Source organism: Paramisgurnus dabryanus, chromosome 10 (genome assembly GCF_030506205.2).
Source record: "Paramisgurnus dabryanus chromosome 10, PD_genome_1.1, whole genome shotgun sequence".
In the NCBI taxonomy this organism is placed as follows: domain Eukaryota; kingdom Metazoa; phylum Chordata; class Actinopteri; order Cypriniformes; family Cobitidae; genus Paramisgurnus; species Paramisgurnus dabryanus.
Window position 1 is genome coordinate 27,781,175 of NC_133346.1, and position 17,565 is coordinate 27,798,739.

General features: G+C 37.6%; 1 protein-coding gene across 1 annotated transcript in view; it reads left to right on the forward strand.

Annotated features, from left to right (window-relative positions):
* LOC135718267 (ephrin type-A receptor 5) overlaps positions 1-17,565 on the forward strand; it is a 103,353-nt gene that overhangs the window by 42,314 nt on the left and 43,474 nt on the right. The window contains exons 4-5 of the mRNA XM_065240580.1: positions 14,193-14,348; positions 16,855-17,190. Coding sequence (XP_065096652.1) covers positions 14,193-14,348; positions 16,855-17,190 — 492 coding nt within the window. The remainder of the gene's footprint in view (positions 1-14,192; positions 14,349-16,854; positions 17,191-17,565) is intronic.

Here is a 17,565-nt window from a genome sequence, read left to right on the forward strand (position 1 = left end):
CTGCATATTAATTACCTATTAGCCTTTTTCACAATGCATTAAGGCTTTGGATGGACACCCTGCTACTGCTAGCAGTAATCATCTCTGCATCCGAAATGAGACGCCGCAGTCAAGCATGTCGAATTCCAATGCATTTGAGATGCAGCAAGGCCAAAGTGCACTTGAGTGATCTGATTTTTAAATTTCACACTGTTTCGCTTGGCAGTACCGTGATATCGTATTTAGCATCTGTCATTGTTTGTTGGCATGTTGTTAGGGACGCCGAAAGAATCTTGACTAAAGCTAATGTTTGGTGATGGTTAATGCTGGGGGCAGTTAAGATGTAATGGAGCAGATCTCAATTGGCTTGACATGGTTGACTGGTTGGGTATATCTGTATACATTTAGAATCGCAGCAGTAGAGTCATTTAGCAAAAGTGTTTATCTTAACCTACCTTTGACTTACTAAAGCTTCCGTAATAAACTCTGTTAAAGTCAACGATGCATAAGGGTTTTTCTGGATCCGAAAAAAGTGGATGATTCATACTAGAATGGAGTTGGACCGGCATCCTTCTGAAACACCATTTTTGTTTGAATTGCTTTAACCATTATTACATTATAAGTGCTAATAATTTACTACTGTTCACTTTGGGCAAATCACCTGGAAAAATTCAACCTTTATACTAGCCCGGGTCTCTGAGGTCAAACTTCTCTGATATACGCACAACCGACGCAACGTCATAGAATGTCTCTGAACAGGTTCACGCCCACTTTTTGGGGAAAACAAACTAGACCTCCCATTGACTTCCATACAAAATAGCGGAACAAAGCAACGTTCGTACACAACCGGCAGGCAGAGGCGATTCTAGGGTCTATGGGGGCCCCAAGCAGAAAATTCCCTGTGTGCAAGAAGTGTGCAATACTTCTATACAATATCCTTTGCTTAAGCCACTATTCTACAGTGCAATAGTTACTGCGAAAGATACATATATACAAGTGTAATCTTCATCATACCTAACATTATTAACATGTTTAGATGCATAAATGGCATAACATGTTTGGAAATAATGACAGCAGAGAAATATTTTCTACATTATACAATGTTAGCAATGATTAATGACTTATTTTTACAAGAATATTTTTACAAGAATATTTTAAGAAACCAGTCATTTTATGACTGCTACTAAATAATCTCAGTCATACTGTAGTTACTGCTAACTGTTATGTAAGTTAGTGTCCTAGAGTTAAATATTAGTAAACTTAATATTAATTTCATATCTGAAAATACAGAACAGTATAACACCTACATCTGTTGATTTTCTCAGCAACAATGCAGTTCTACAGACTTGACAAAAGGTTTTCCTGAGATTTGTTTGATAATGTTTGAGACCTGACAGGGTGAGGATGTAGTTTGTCTTACCTCCCTTAATGAACTCATCATCTCTCATTTCATCTTCCCTTTCCCTGCTTTGCACAAAACATTTCTGATGTATATTTACAGAAGCCAATAATGATCGAGTCAAAATATTGTTATTTAGAAACTTCCTTTAGTCTCGTCATGTTTTCAAAAGCTAACTCACTCGCGTGACGTCTTTTGAATGCGGTTGTGCGCGAATGAACGCAAAGACGCGCGCGGACATGATTACGTGCGTGCACGCGTCATTGCGACTGCTTCGTAAATTTTACAAGCGTAAATTGGGTAACTACATTGCATATAGATCCGTTTTTGCCGCGATTGTCTTTGTAAAGGATTGCACTAGTTAACTGTTAAAATTTAAACTTGAGATTTACACCAGAAGATTTACACTTGGGCACGTGCCTGACTGGAGCTGGACCGGGCACATTAAACCACATGTGGGTACAGAGGGCTGCTCACTTTAGCGCCTTTTATATGCGGTTAAATTGTTTTAAATCACTTGAGTGTTAGCATTTGCAAGCCTTTGAAACACGTGCAAATGATAAACTTTTACTATTTAAATTTGCGTATTAATCTGGCAATCACATGCGAGCCAAACCGTGGGTTGTGATCCATACGGATCAACTGAAACATCACGACTGAACGATACAACGTCACCCATTCGCTACGTTCATTTTCGAAACTGGCAAGTTATCCACCTGGGTTGGATTTTGACTGGGCTAAGCTAATGTCAATCAACATTCCATCCAATCGGAATTTTGATATGCAGTCATGTTGTTCATCTGTGTAGCTGGCCATCCGAGAAACAAACTCGGGGGCCCTCTAGTGGCTCGGGGCTCCAAGCAGTTGCCTGCCTTGCCTGTTGACAAGGTGCGCCTCTGCCGGCAGGCGTAAATAACTTAAGAAATCACTCAGATTAAACATGTTGAGTAATTATCTGTCCACCCTGCCTGCCATAGAGCGCAAAAGATACATTAACACATTTAATTTGGTCAATATAAAAACATGTCCCTTTCATTCTCACAGCGTCATATTTATGTTACAACGCTTCTCATTGGCCAGAGGTGTCTTACATTTACTCATACCTCATCGAGGGAAGACAGTGAATGATTTTACTTCGTATTTGAAAGTTTCTTCGTATTTATATATTATGTTTTTATATTTAGAGTACTGAGTGCACTTTTCCGTCCAGCCATACAACTAGCCTTAGTGATATTTCCAGACATTACTGGATAGCATTGTTACACAAATTGGACGCTTTGAGAATGAAAGGGGCATGTTTTTATATTGACCAAATTAAATGTGTTAATTATCTTTCGCGCTCTATAGCAGGCAGGGTGGACAGATTTAGAATTACTCGACATGTTTAATCTGAGTGATTTCTTAAGTTATTTACGCCTGCCGGCTGTGTACATACGTTGCTTTGTTCCGCTATTTTGTATGGAAGTCTATGAGAAGTCTGGTTTGTTTTTCCCAAAAAAGGGGGGGTGACGAAATTTACAGTCAAGTTCCCGGTAGTGTGCCGGTAGTCCATATACACACATAGGTTTTATTGCACAAAATTCTGCTTTATTTGCACACCTGTATAGACCAAATAAGCTACCAAGACCAAATAAGCTACCTAAACCACAATACAAATACATTCTACAAATACAATTTTTTTATTTTAGTTTGTAATAATGTCAACATAGAGATCCTGTCAGCAGGGTAATCAAAAAACAGACAAAATTATTTTCTAGATTCAGAGGCTTCACACAGATTTGCCGTGACATTTTGGCTCTCAGAGGTGATGACTGAGTTTACCACCCAGCTGAAGAGCGATAAGACTGTGCGCATGTGTATGTGTGTGTGTGTGTGTGTGTGTCAGAATTGAAGGAGGTTGTTGACAGTGATAAATCGTGCTTGTAAGCAGGTCTCACAGAGGGCTAAACTATTGAGAGGTAACACACTGGAGATCTGATGTGTGTGTGTGTTCCCAATGTCTTTTCAGTTACACAGGTGCATGATTTCTATTTTCCAAAGATATCTGGGTCATAAGAGTCACCTTAAGACTTTATCTGACTTTCTGATGTGCATGTCTTGATTTAATTTGATTTCATTTTAGTAAAAAACATTAAGAATCTTTTGGATTATTAATACATGCCCTTATGTATGTATTATTAAAAATCATATCATTAGGATGCGTTTTTTACCTCAATTAAAGCATTAACTATAAAGATTATGCACGTTCCAAAGAAAAGGTACAAATGCTGTCATAAGATGTTCACCATTTGTGACCCTGGACCACAAAACGTCACAAGTTTCAGTATTTTAAATTAAGATTTGTATGTCATCTGAAAGGGGAATAAACAAGCTTTCTGTTGATGATTTGTTAGTATAGGACAATATTTGGCCGAGATACAACTATTTGAAAATCTGGAATCTGAGGGTGCAAAAAAATATTGTGAAAATTGCCTTTAAAGTTGTCCAAATTAAGTCCTTAGCAACACATATTACTAATGATAAATACATTTTTTTGTATATTTATGGTAGGCAATTGACAAAATATCTTCACGAAACATGATCTTTACTAAATATCACAAAATTGATCATTTTGACCCATATAGTGTATTGCTGGCTATTGCTTCAAATACCTGTGCTACTTTTGAATGGTTTGTGGTCAATGGTCACATCAGATACCAGTATGTACATTTGAGGTACTAATAGAAACTTTTTAGGTAGATGTACTTTCTGAAATGTTACCACCCCAGTGACAGCTTTTTTTACATTTTTTAGTACACTGAGAGTGTACTATAACTTTCAGTACTCAGATCCTTTCTAATCCAAACAGATAAATATAGCTGCAAGCAGCAATCACCGGGGTCAAGCCGAAAAGGGCACAGAAGGATGTAAAGTTGCGTTTGGATAAGCAGACTGAAGAACTTAGGTAAACCTAATGATTTCAGATGAAAAAATGCAAAGTAATCAACAAAAATAATCTATGTTCTTGTCTACTGCAACTGTCCTTCGGTTATTGACAATCATGGGACATTAGAGCACTGAAGGACATGTATGTGATGCTTACAGTGGGCAAACATGGGTCACAACATGTAACAACAAGTTAAAAGAGTCAAAAGAGACCATCCCCATGTCTCTGCGATGTTCTGATGCAGAGAAAAAACTCTTGCAAAAACAGTTGATAAGGTATTCTCATTGGTTGCTAGAGAGTAAATGGACATCCACTAGTGATTATAGTCAAAGCCATGAAAGGAATAATCCATGATGACTCATGGTTTTAGATGTGTTGTTGCAGTAGTTTTAGGCCAAAAAAATGCCATATTCTGTCTCAAAACCAGTAGGTGGCGCAATGACAAAATTCGTGCATGCAACCTCAGGTCATAACTGTGTTACATCTTGCTAGTTTTATGACTATACACTTTAGTTTAGTGAAGAAACAGTTGTATGACCATAGGGTGGCTTGATTTCAAAGGTTTTATTCAATTATAAGGCCAACTAGTGGTGCAAGCATAAAATTTTTTTTGTGTAGCCTCAGACTGTGGTCGTACATCAGCGTATCAAATATGGTGAAAAAATCTCTTTGCGTTACAAAGTTATAGCCATTTATGTGTAAAAACACAAAATTTAAAGGTAATTTTTCGTTTTTTGCAATTTTCAGCCATTTCTGATGAAAATTTTAATACAATGCCAATAGAACTTTTTGTTCAGAAGGTAATGCAATATTCTTCCTATGATGTTTTCGAGTCGATCAGAATTACGCTCGCGGAGATATTCGCGCGTGTTTTTTAAGTGCTATTTTGCCGCGCAGGGTTAACCGTAAGGCCTATTCTGGCATGTTTGGTATCGTTGGACTCGGCAACTATTCAGGACTCCAAGGAAACAAGTCCCATGAAAATACGTCGATCACAGCCAAAGTTATAGGTGTGTAAAACATTCGTCTTACCACTAGGTGGCGCTGCGACGAAACTGGGCATGCACTCTCAGTTCCTGACTGGCATCACAAGTACCAAGTGTCGTTTCAATAGGCTTAAGTTTGGCGAAGATACAGCCTCAAATCCGTTTTTTTGCACTCTACGTAAAATTTGTTGACGCGGTTTACGCAAACGGATTGACGAATCGACATGAATTCCATAACTTTTTGCCGTGAGGGTCTGTAGATGCTACATACCGATTTTCGTGGAAATCGGGCAAAAGCTCTAGGACGAGTTCGCAAAAGTAGGTTTTACGAATAATTCAAAATGGCGGAAAAATTTTCATGACGGAAAATGACGTCATAGGGTCCAGTCGAATCGTCTTGAGCCAAGGAATCAGAGGAAACAAGAATTTCATTTCTAGGACGTACGGGTCAGAAGTTATAAACAAAAACGTAAGTGCAACTTTAGACTGTTGGTGGCGCTAGAGGGTTGGAGTTAGAGACTCCAAATTTGCTGTGGAGACACATTGGACTGTCCTTTATCAGTGTGCCAAATTTCATAACTTTCCTACGTACGGTTCTATGGGCTGCCATAGACCGCAATGGCGGAAGAAGAAGAAGAAGAAGAATAATAATAATAATAATAATAAGAAAACTAACAAATACAATAGGGGTCTTCGCCCCTTCGGGGCTTGACCCCTAATAAAAACCATATGATTTTCATACTCGGCATCACAAATTAAAACCAAATAATGCCTTATGTAACACATAGTCAATGTTTTTTTAACCCAGTTTTATTGTTCTAATTCTGATATGAAATCATTACTAATCAGTAATACAGTACTTGACCATGTTATTCTCTTGTTATCTTAAGTTACCTAGAAATCTCGCCTTTGTTATTTTGCCGCTTTTGTTAATAGGCCTGTCATAAATGATAAAAACAAATCAATAAAAGTGATGCTGTGATGAAACATGATAACATATTTGGATCAGAAAAATTTAATACACATGCTCCTGTATATCTCAGTGGTATATCAGCATTGTGTTAGCAGTGCAAAAGGTCATAGGTTCAAACAAAGATAACACACATGCTGATACAAAATGTATACCTGTAATGCACTGTAAGTCGCATTGGATAAAAATGTCTACCAAATGCATAAATGTGATGTAAAGGATATGCACATCAAAGACACTCAAATGCTTTCAAACCCAGTCATCTATGCTAAATCAATATGCACAGTAAAACTGACCAAAAATCTTCCTGCCTATATGACAGTAGGTGTTTATTTCTCCTCATTTAATGTTGCATGGCAAGAGACCAAGATTCTGTGCAGGTAAATCAGCCTTTTTATTACATAAAAGCTAAAAATAAATAAATGCACAAAATAAAACAACCATATTCACCCACTGGCCCTGTATTAGCCATTTACTGTAGAAACAGAATGCATAATTTTTTTCTAATCTTAGAGGAAGCATTTGCCCAGTTTGTGAAATAATTTAATGAAATATTCATTTTTAGATATCTTTAAATATCATTTCTGTGCTAGTCGAGCATGGCAGAATAAATGCATACTTGTCTCGTGACTTCATTATGTAGATAAACTGTTGAAAAATCCTGTCGTGTGTGGTATGTTCATTTAATATACACTCGTATGGCCGAACGATTACACAGCAGCCCCGAGTGTAATGCAATCCGAGGCTTCTACAAGCCCATTAGTGCCGCCCAGCTTCAGTTTTTTATTCAATCAAAACGCCTCGTTTTCGTTAAGATGGCCTTTTATATTGTAATGTCGCACGTCAATCGTAGTGATTATGATGTGTGAAGTGAAGTGTGAAAAATTTATTTAGCAATGTCTCGATCTATATCTGTCAGGTGGGCATCTCTCCTTAATGGATCATGGTCAACTGACAAATTGTTTAATAAAGTGGTTAATGAAAGCTGGCAACAGACATTTCACACTGAATCAGCTTTCTAAAAGGGATTTCCTTAAAGTCTCAATGAATTGGGTTTGTTTGTTTGATTCTATTTTAAGATGATAATGTTTTTAAGGTTTAAAGCTTTAGGCAAAGTGCCTTTAGGGAGGTCGTGCAACTAGGCACCATCCCTCTAAAAATGTGTGGGTTATTTTTAACCTATAATGGGTAAATTTTGGACAGAACACACTGCTGGGTTGAAATATAGACCCAATGATGGATTGTTTTAACCCAGATGCTGGGTTATTATTACCCATATTGCACGGTAATTTTTACCCCAGCATGTATTCTGTCCAATATTTACCCATTATGGGTAAAAATTACCCCTGCCATTTTAGAGTGAGGTTTTTTAATGCCTCCTGGCAGTTATTTCAGTCATGCAATGGGGAAAGAGAGATCTCTCTAAACTTAAATTGTGTAACTTTTAGAAGGATCTCTTGACAGAAATGCAATATAATATACGCAACTATATTATCAATGGTGTATACAGACCTTACATAATGAACTGTATTGTTTTTATTACCTTAGAATGAGATGTTTTATCTACATACACTGTGAGTTCAACAGTAGCCATTAACAGACACACTGTTCTACAGAGCGCATTTCATCCCTACGTTGTCTCAGACAACATGATTGGCGCCTACCACATGCGTTTTGAAATTGAGGGGTGAGCTGATCGTTGCAACTCACAAACTCATCACTAGATGGCGCAAAAATGTACACACAACCTTTAGACAACATGTTTATGCCCAACAATTAAACCTAACATCAGCTTTATCATAACTTTTGTTTCTTAAGCTTGTAACGATCAGCCTTATCGGCTGAGTTACAAAGATTAAAAATGCGGTCAGATTTGACTGTGTGAGATTAAAAGAATGAGACAGAAATCAATTACATAAGTGTATTTACAATCACATTGAACATTGAACACAACACACTAAAACTCAGAACTGTTAAAAGAAGGGAATATAAAAAAAACTAAAAGTACAAGCGTGTTAATAGCCCAAATGTGCAAAGTGTTCACCAGTGTATATACAATCAAAAGGGATAATCCAAAATCTGTAACTGAAAAGGTAAATCCAAAAAAAGTTGCAACTACGGTAGCTGAGAAGGCCATATTTTGTGTTCGTTTTTAAATGTTTCCAGTGCCTGATGAAATTGTGACAAATATGTGTTAAATACTGTAAAATGTGCTTGATGTTACAGTCACTGTCCTTGCCGTCCAGAATGAAAGAGAACATTTCAACTTGGACCCATTGTGCAAGCTGTCTCTTTAATATCCCGTGGTTTATTTACATGTTGCTGCTGATTGGACTGCAGTTCTGACACACCCACCAAACAAGAGAAAACGTATCTCAGTTTCCAGGAAACGTGACGTTCAGCCCAAAAACGGTAGCAAAATGTTGTGCACCATTTTGAACTTGGACGTGCCCATGGTCTTTATCAGTATTTATCGATTGATTATTGGTTGTTTTAACTTGAGGGCGGAACTTCCATCTCCAGAGAGGCCATATTGAGTTTTGCATTGTCCCCTGTTTACAGCAATAGCAGTGCTCAATCTTGTTCCATCCAGTATCTTTGGTTTTTCAAAGCCTTTTTAATTCTATCTATTATTTTTACAATTTGTGTTTTGTGACACTAGTTGTGCATACATTACACACTTAGTCCTCACCACATGATTTAATATTATGGTTGGTTTGGCATCAATTGTAGGAATAGCTCTTCCAAAAATAAATATACAGAATATTAAAAAACAAAAACAAATATGTTTGGCATTTGTAGCACTGCAATGGCCAAAACATTAATATTCATTGTTCGAAAAACATATTTATTGTTCCATAGAAAAATATTTGGAATATATATGGAATCTATTCAATGCTTTTTTGATGTTTATTGTACCACGTTGATTTGCTTACAAAAATACATTTTTGGTAAAAAAAAAAGGCAAGATGACAGAATTTTGTTTGAATAATATAAAATTCAGATTTTATAATAAATAATAATAAAATACATAATACATATTAATAAATAAATATTTGACATAGTTAATCTGGTTATTTTCTTTCTTACTTTTTTGGCTAGTAGAATTTCTGAATGACCGGTAACTCAAAAATCTTGTAGCCAAATTTAGTGAGTAAAAAAGTACATTTCAAACCCTGATTATAAATATTAAAAACACTGTAGCAAACTTACCTCTTGCCATTACAATTTACTTTATAAACTGTGAAAGTGGAAATAGCTTTAAATGCTTTTCTGTATAATTGGCTACATGGAAAAGTAAAAGTATGACTTTTTCAGAAAAATCATATGCATTACCTTTCCAAATGCACAGGTATAAATATATACTTTGATACATGTATACTATTAAAAAACTCTTACAGCTCTACCATACATGGTGTTTTACAGCCATTTAGATAATCATTATACTGTCAGCCTTTACATTATAGTGCTTTGTGGCAGTTTTTCAGCAGGACGCAGGTTAATGGTAGCAGGGTCACATGGAACTGTGTATAATTAGAAGTAAATTTCAGTTGTCAAGCACAGCTCTATATGTTCATTAAGACAATGATATAACAATTTAAGGCAACAGATTTTTGATACCCATGTCGAAATGTGAAACTATAATTAAACGCTTTAACTGGAGAAAGACAGCCAATATCCAGTAACTTCCATGTTTTTTTTTTGTACACATCAATCTTATCATGATGCCCTGATAAAAGCTATACATGCTCCCTACAGTATAGTGAAGTCTTCACTATATATTATTTTAAAACAATGTTTCCTGCGCTCCAGGCCTCACAGAACTCCCCCCAGAATGTTTTATATGTCTCCCTATATAAAACACCAGATTAAACTCATGAACCTCCTTCCAGAATGTTTGAAATGTCTTCCTTATTAACACACTAACAGGCTAATGAGTGGAATTGGGTGTTTGGTATAAAGACACATCAAAAACATTATGGGGGGGGGGCTGTGAGGACTGGAGTTGAGAAACACTGCTTTGAAACATGCAGTCCAGTTCATGCAAAGAGAACCTCATCATACCACCATTGTGGCAAAATGGTCTATAAAGCTTTGTTCAAGCAATTCTTGTCTGGATACCACAACACTAGAAACCTGGGAAAACAGATATGCAAGTCATGCAGATAAGAGACTGATGAACCACTCAGTTTTTAGATCAGGTGATTTGGCAGTAGATGGAAATGGGCATTAACTCTTTCACCGCCAGCGTTTTTAAAAAAAGTTGCCAGCCAGCGCCAGCGTTTTTCATGATTTTCACCAAAGTTTAATCCCTTCCAGAAAATGTTCTTCTTTAAATAAATAAACATACAATATAACAAATGAAAGAACAGACCCTCTGCTTTCAAAGAAAAAAAAACGTTTCATCCTACCTTTAGTGGTTCTTTTGCAATCAGCTTTTGAATATGGGTAGGTTTTTGCAAAAACACCATATTTTGAGCAAAAAGCAGAGATAATTCCATTTTTATGACGGACTTTTCATAGAGATCCCATCCAGAGCGATCTTTAAAACAGACACGGACATGCAGCAGCTTGCCATAGGGCAATACTTCCGGTTTTAAAAAGTTGCGGAAGGGCGCCACCTGGTGGATAATAGCGGTATTGCGGAAAGACGGAAAATCTCGTCATTGGCGGGGAAGCGTTTTCTCTTAATTGACGAGATATCTCGTCAATGGCAGGGAAAGAGTTAATGAACAGAGACGTCAGACCACCAAACATCATACCATCAAATTGACCAATATTTATTTTTAAAACATTCACTTTGGTACATTTTAGTATGGGATGATATCATTTTAATTGATTGTGTTTACATGTACAATCTTACACCAGTTACATATTAACTGACGACAAACTAAAGAGCCTTAAACTTTCCTATGTTGAAAAAGTCAATTACCACAAACTCTACATATAAATCTACATATCTGTTTACATTTTGATGTCAGAACTGAAGAAAGCCTATATAAACACAGGTCTAATGGTGTATATGTGCTATATTGACATTCTATTACTTTAAACTCATATAATGTATTTTTTATCCAAGAAACTTTTTAAAGCTATCGTCTACGATTTCAAAGATTGTTCATTATTAATAACCTCGTTTATATGCTGGTTATGGTTCTACAGTAACATCCTAACAATATAAAGAGAAAAAAGAATTTAAAAAATCCATTCAGTCTATTGGGTGTATGGTAGCAGATAAGTTGACCAATGTAAACTGTCCGGCCGGACAGCTTACATTGGTTAACTGCTCTCATCCAATCCCTGCTACATTTGAAAATCCACCTCGTGCTCGCGTCTCCACCCCATCGCACACCACCCCGCCCCTCTCCTGCCTGCGACATGAAATTTGTGTCAGTGTATGGTAGCTAGCGAAGCAGCAACATAGATTAGATAGATTAGATTCAACTTTATTGTCACTGCACATGTAGGTACAAGGCAACGAAATGCAGTTAGCATCTAACCAGAAGTGCAATAAGCAGTAAGTACAGAATAAAGGTCTATAATATGTAAGTCTCTTACTGTGGGTGATGCGGAGTCGTAACTCATCCATTTTGTTCACCAGTGACCGCACATTAGCGAGGAAAATGCTGGGTAAAGAGAGCCGGAGCGGTGTTAGCTTTAGCTTGGCTCTTAGACCTCCGCGCTTCCCCCGCCTTTGTTTACGATCTCGACGCCGCCTGCGAGCACTTCCGCCCGGCCGGGTAGAGTGCGAAGCCTCGGTTGTTCTAGCGTTCTAGAGTCGAAGATTGGTGATAAAACTGCTGGTAAAGTCCTCACCGATACCCAAAAGCTCCTGTCGGGTGTATGATGTTAAAGCAAAGCTGTTCAGTACGAACAGACCCGAGATGAGCAGGAATAATACTGCAAAATTGCAAAAACTGGAGAGACGCTCCGCCATTGACTGTTGGAGGAAGCTTCTGGGAGATTTGGGGCTGAAAACCGACGCCGACACGGCAGACTTTTGTTGAACAGGTACGCATTTATTTATACTTTGTATTGTGTGAGTCTGACAACATGCTGTCGGTCGGCATCGGAATGTTAGCCGTTTAGCATCGCGTATCACGGGTCAAAATAATTATATTTATAAAGTCATTTCTTGAAGCTCAGGAGGGGAAACGTATGCCAAACGTTGTTGTGAAAGTAAATAACGTCAATTACAATCATAATTGTAATTGTACATTCCTTCAAGGCTTTATGTGTTTACTGCTCGGTAAATCTCTGTTCTGATGTTTACTACCAGTGATCACAGCTTGAATGAGTGACTTTGTTCAGGTGGTTCCCCGGGGGGAGGGATCAGGTAGCACAGAGGGGCGGGATGAGTTTTTTAAAACTTACTAACCGTCTCAGGCTTTCTCTACCGATTTTCAACATCGTACACTACAGCTTTAAGTTGGCTTTAGTATGAAAAAATATATTTACATACATACCAAAGTGTAGAATTTGGTGTATTTCATTAGTTACATGCTAAGTGATATGATGAATATATACATAGTAGTAGTATATTACATTAACTGACTGTCTGTTCACTAGTTTGGCTTGTTCTCTTTCATGGTGGGTTGAATTCACAGTGCACCTTCGCTGTCTGTCTCTTAGTGCACACCAGGGAGCCTGTAATTAATGTCTTTGTGTGCACTTTGGACTGCAGAGGCCATTGATAATCTTTCTCTCTCTCTCTGTGTCTCTCTCTCTCTCTCCCTCCCTCCCTCAGTTTGCCGTGCACAAGCACCTGTCCTGAATTGAGAAACATTTAAGTAGTTACAAACACACTGTTTAATTTTGTTCCATAAAACACTGTTTGATAATGCTTTTAACTGTGGCTTCTTTGCTCATACTATGTACAGGGTTGGAAGTTGGATAAGTGTTGTTAAACATAATCATTTTATAAAAACTTAAAATCACCACTGTGTTGTTCCAATCCTGAATGACTTTGAGTGGTGGCCAATGCAATGAAATTGTATACTATATCAGCCCATCCTCACCCCATGGCGTCAATATTTGACGCCACTTGACCATGCGTCAATATGTTACGCGGAGGGTATACCCTTCGCGTCATTTTTTGACGAACTGGGGACTTCAATACTATTGAGTCCGTTGCATTCTCTTTCCTATTTTCGTACCATTTTCTTACCATTTTCGCGTCGGTTTAGGGTTAGATTTACATAATGACATCCCTACCCAAACCTATCCCTAACCCCAATGTCAGGCGACAACTGTTTAATTTCGCGTACCTAATAGTATTGAAGTCCCCAGTTCGTCAAAAAATGACGCGAAGGGTATACCCTCCGCGTAACATATTGACGCATGGTCAAGTGGCGTCAAATATTGACGCAATGGGATGAGGATGTGTTGACTATATAGTGACCAAGGGCAGTCAAGCTTCACTAATAACAAACGAAAAGTTTATAATAGTAATATACTATGCAATGTACAGAAATGTTATGGTTCTTTTTTGCCAACAAGGTCCAAAAAGTATTAAAACATAGTCTGTACAACTCATGTGCTACACTAGCCTATTTATTGCTTTTTAAGTTTAATTTGTAAGTAATGTCAGACCTGGTGCAGCATGTCTAAAAGTGGAATTTTTAGGTGAACATGAATGCAAATGACATGTAAACTTTAATATTTAATCATATAAACTTAATTGAATTAAATATCCTCATTTAACCAAGGCATAATCCTGGCATAAGCTAAGCCTTGTCTGTGAAACCAGGCTTGAGTGTTCAATGCAACAGTGATTTATTGATATATGCACTTGCTTTTTGAATGAAGCTGTTGAGTGTTTGACTTTAATGACTAACATTTTCTGATCAGTTTTAAACAAGTACAACAAGAGCACAGATTGATTGTATTAGTAATGTAATTACCTCTGTTTGATATCTTTTTCTTCTGCAGTTTGTAAGCCAGGGTTTTACCGATCGGCTCTTCAGACCAAAAGTTGCAGTAAATGTCCTCCCCGAAGTTTTACCACGATGGAGGCATCTACTTCTTGTCAGTGTGAGAAGGGATATTACAGGACCGACTCTGACCCTGCTAACATGGCTTGCACAAGTAAAAATACCTTCCTTTCACAATTCCCATTATATTTTATAAATGGCGATAGCCAAATTGGTTGTGCATTAGTCTTCTGTTGACCAGGGGCCTGATGTATAAACGTTGCGTACGCACAAAATGGGCATAGAAATATGCGTACGCAATTTTCCACGCACATATCGGGATTTATATAAAATAAACTTGGCGTGAATAAGTGTGCACTGTACGGATGCTCTCCACTGTGCGTACGCACTCTTTTTGAGCGGAGTGAAAGAACACAAACTCTGTTCTTGTTTCTATAGACATTTAGTTTTAATATTCCTGTTTCATTCATGAAGATCAACAGTCAAATTGCATCTAGGAGTCGCACCTGCCTATGAGTAGCAAATATTTAACAGATGAAAATTATTGAAAGGACGAAGCCTCTACGGTGAATGGAATGCCACAGACATCTGTCACGAGCGCGTCTGCGTGTTTGAAACGCAAAAGAACTATATGAATAAGTATTTTCTTCACTCATCAAACACTAAAGGCTTTCGTGTATTTGAGGAATGGTAAGAAGTTTGTTAGTCTGTATCATCTAATCATAGACAAAACTGTAAAAAAAATTAATAGTTTAAATTTTATTAGGCCAAATGACAGAAATAAACTCGAGTGCTGATACAACTTTATAACCTTTAAGATGATGAAAAATAACGTGATGTACTAGAACATTTAATAACGTAGCCAATTTAAAGTTTAGCCTAATATAAAGAGACGTACAATGCAGGTTTATAAGAAAAACACTAACAAGTATTTAAACTAATTGGTTTTTATATTCCGGTTTTATCTGCTTACCTGTAAATATGTTTTTAAGGTTTGTACTGTCGTTTGTACTGAACTTTTGTTTGTTTTTTATATCGCCTTATGGCTGCGCTGCGTAATACATTATTCCTATTCTCTATAAGGTATGTAATATTGCAGTCTTAATGTCGCGTTCAATGGTAGCCTATAATTGATGCACTTGCCGCCTGAGATAAAGAACAAAATGACCCGAAACGATCTCCACTATCCGCTGGTCAAAAACATTTAAGCTCCCACTGAGTTTGTTTTCCATTAAAAATGTTATGAATATAATGACACCTGTCTGGCCATATGTGAAACCAGTATCAACTTTGACAATGCCAGTGTTTAAACAGTGTTTTAAAAATTTCATAAAAACCCATAAGGCAAAAAATTATTTCTCTGGCCAAAAGTATATTTTAACTATATGCTAAATAAGTTAATTTTATAAAGTATATTTTATAAGTAAAAACTAATGTTAACCTTTGTTTACAGGTTCGTAACAAAGTTTTTCTTCTAATGCGACGTGAATATACTTCCTTGAATTCGAATGAAGGGCTAAATATATTTTTTTAATGCTTTAAAATGCTTTATAAATATTTAAATATATATATATATAAATTATATATACTTTTTTGCCGTATGGGTAAGTAGCGGTTTTTAGAAATGCAGGTTTCAATCGGACAGCGACGATATTTTCCTTGCGGTTTGTAATCCATATTAAAATGATATGCAGACCACATTATGGCCAGTAAAACTAAGGGTTGTACACTCCATTTATGGTTGTTTTGGGGAGGAGATGGGGCGGGACGCACGTACGCACAATCTTCCGCTCACTGGTATTTATGAATGGAATTTTGCGCAGTTTCTGGAGTACGCATCGTTTTATAAATCTGAAAACTTTTGTGCGTACGCAAATTCTGCTTTATGTGCGTACGCACACTTTAAGGATGGAATCTACGCAAAGTTTTATACATGAGGCCCCAGATGTGTGACTCAGATTGCTGTTCCTTTTAATTTCCTTCTAAAGGTATAAAGGCAAAAATATTAAAATATAAAAAAATAAAGATTATTCACATACCTTATATATTTCTAAACCTTTAGCATGAGATCTGATTTATTCCACTGAGATCTTTTTAGATAATGAGAAGTGTTCCATATGGCAGGTGGTTTGAAAGAAGGGATAAAAATAATGGCCGTTTCACACGGTACGCGGTAAGCGGCAAAATCGCCGCGCGGCTTTAGCTTTTCTCTTGTATTTGGATGCATTTTGTGCAGCATTTACTGCAAATATGTTTATCTTCAATGGCACCTGTCATGAAGTACCATGTCCGGAGAAGGAATATGATTTTGGGTGCACGAGCAAGGCGTGTGGTCCAACTCCGCTTCACCTCTGTAACCACCCCCGTTTTGCCGCTTTACGCACGTCACCTATTGAAAAAGAACTAAACACTGGCGGTTGCCGCGTACCGTGTGAAACGGCCTTAAGAGAGACTGGTGAGGTCAGCTAAATAGAAAAGTTGTTTTAGAGGATGAGCAAATAATTGTAAACTTCAATAACATTCACAAAGACCAAAAACAAGTTCAGATGCTGTTAATAAGAACAAGAGTAGGGTCAATATTGTAAATTTTAATGGCAATTATCTTTTATCATAAATGTTGGTATTGCAATACTCATTTTGTGATTGATGCCTTCCCCCAGAGCCCCCGTCTGCCCCACGTAATGCCATTTCTAATGTAAATGAGACCAGTGTGTTCCTGGAGTGGAGTGCTCCGGAGGAGACAGGCGGCAGGAAGGACCTCACCTACAACATCATGTGCAGAAAGATCAGCGCAGACTTGGACCACTATGAGCCGTGCGGCAGTCATGTGCGCTATCTTCCCCAACAGAGTGGCCTAAGAAACACCTCTGTCATGGTGGTGGACCTTTTGGCTCACACTAACTACACATTTGAGGTGGAAGCTGTGAATGGAGTTTCAGAAATAACGGCTCCTTTGCGCCAATACGTCTCGCTCAATGTCACCACAAACCAAGCAGGTGAGCTGATTCCTCCCATTTTTACTTTTCCTCCCATTTTAATTATTTGAAAGCTAAATAGTTTGTTTGAAAGATTAGGTAGGAAAGTTGGGGTGAAGCTGAATATTTGGTAGGGAAGCTGGGGTGAAGCTGTATATGTGGAAGGGAAGTTGGGGTGAAGCTGTATATTTGGTTGGAAAGTTGGGGGGATGCTGTATATTTGGTAGGAAAGTTGGGGTGAAGCTGAATATTTGGTAGAGAAGCTGGGCTGAAGCTGTATATTTGGTAGGGTAAAGCCGAATAGTTGGTAGGGAAGCTGGGGTGATGCTGTATATTTGGTAGGAAAGTTGGGGTGAAGCTGAATATTTGGTAGGGAAGCTGGGGTGAAGCTGTATA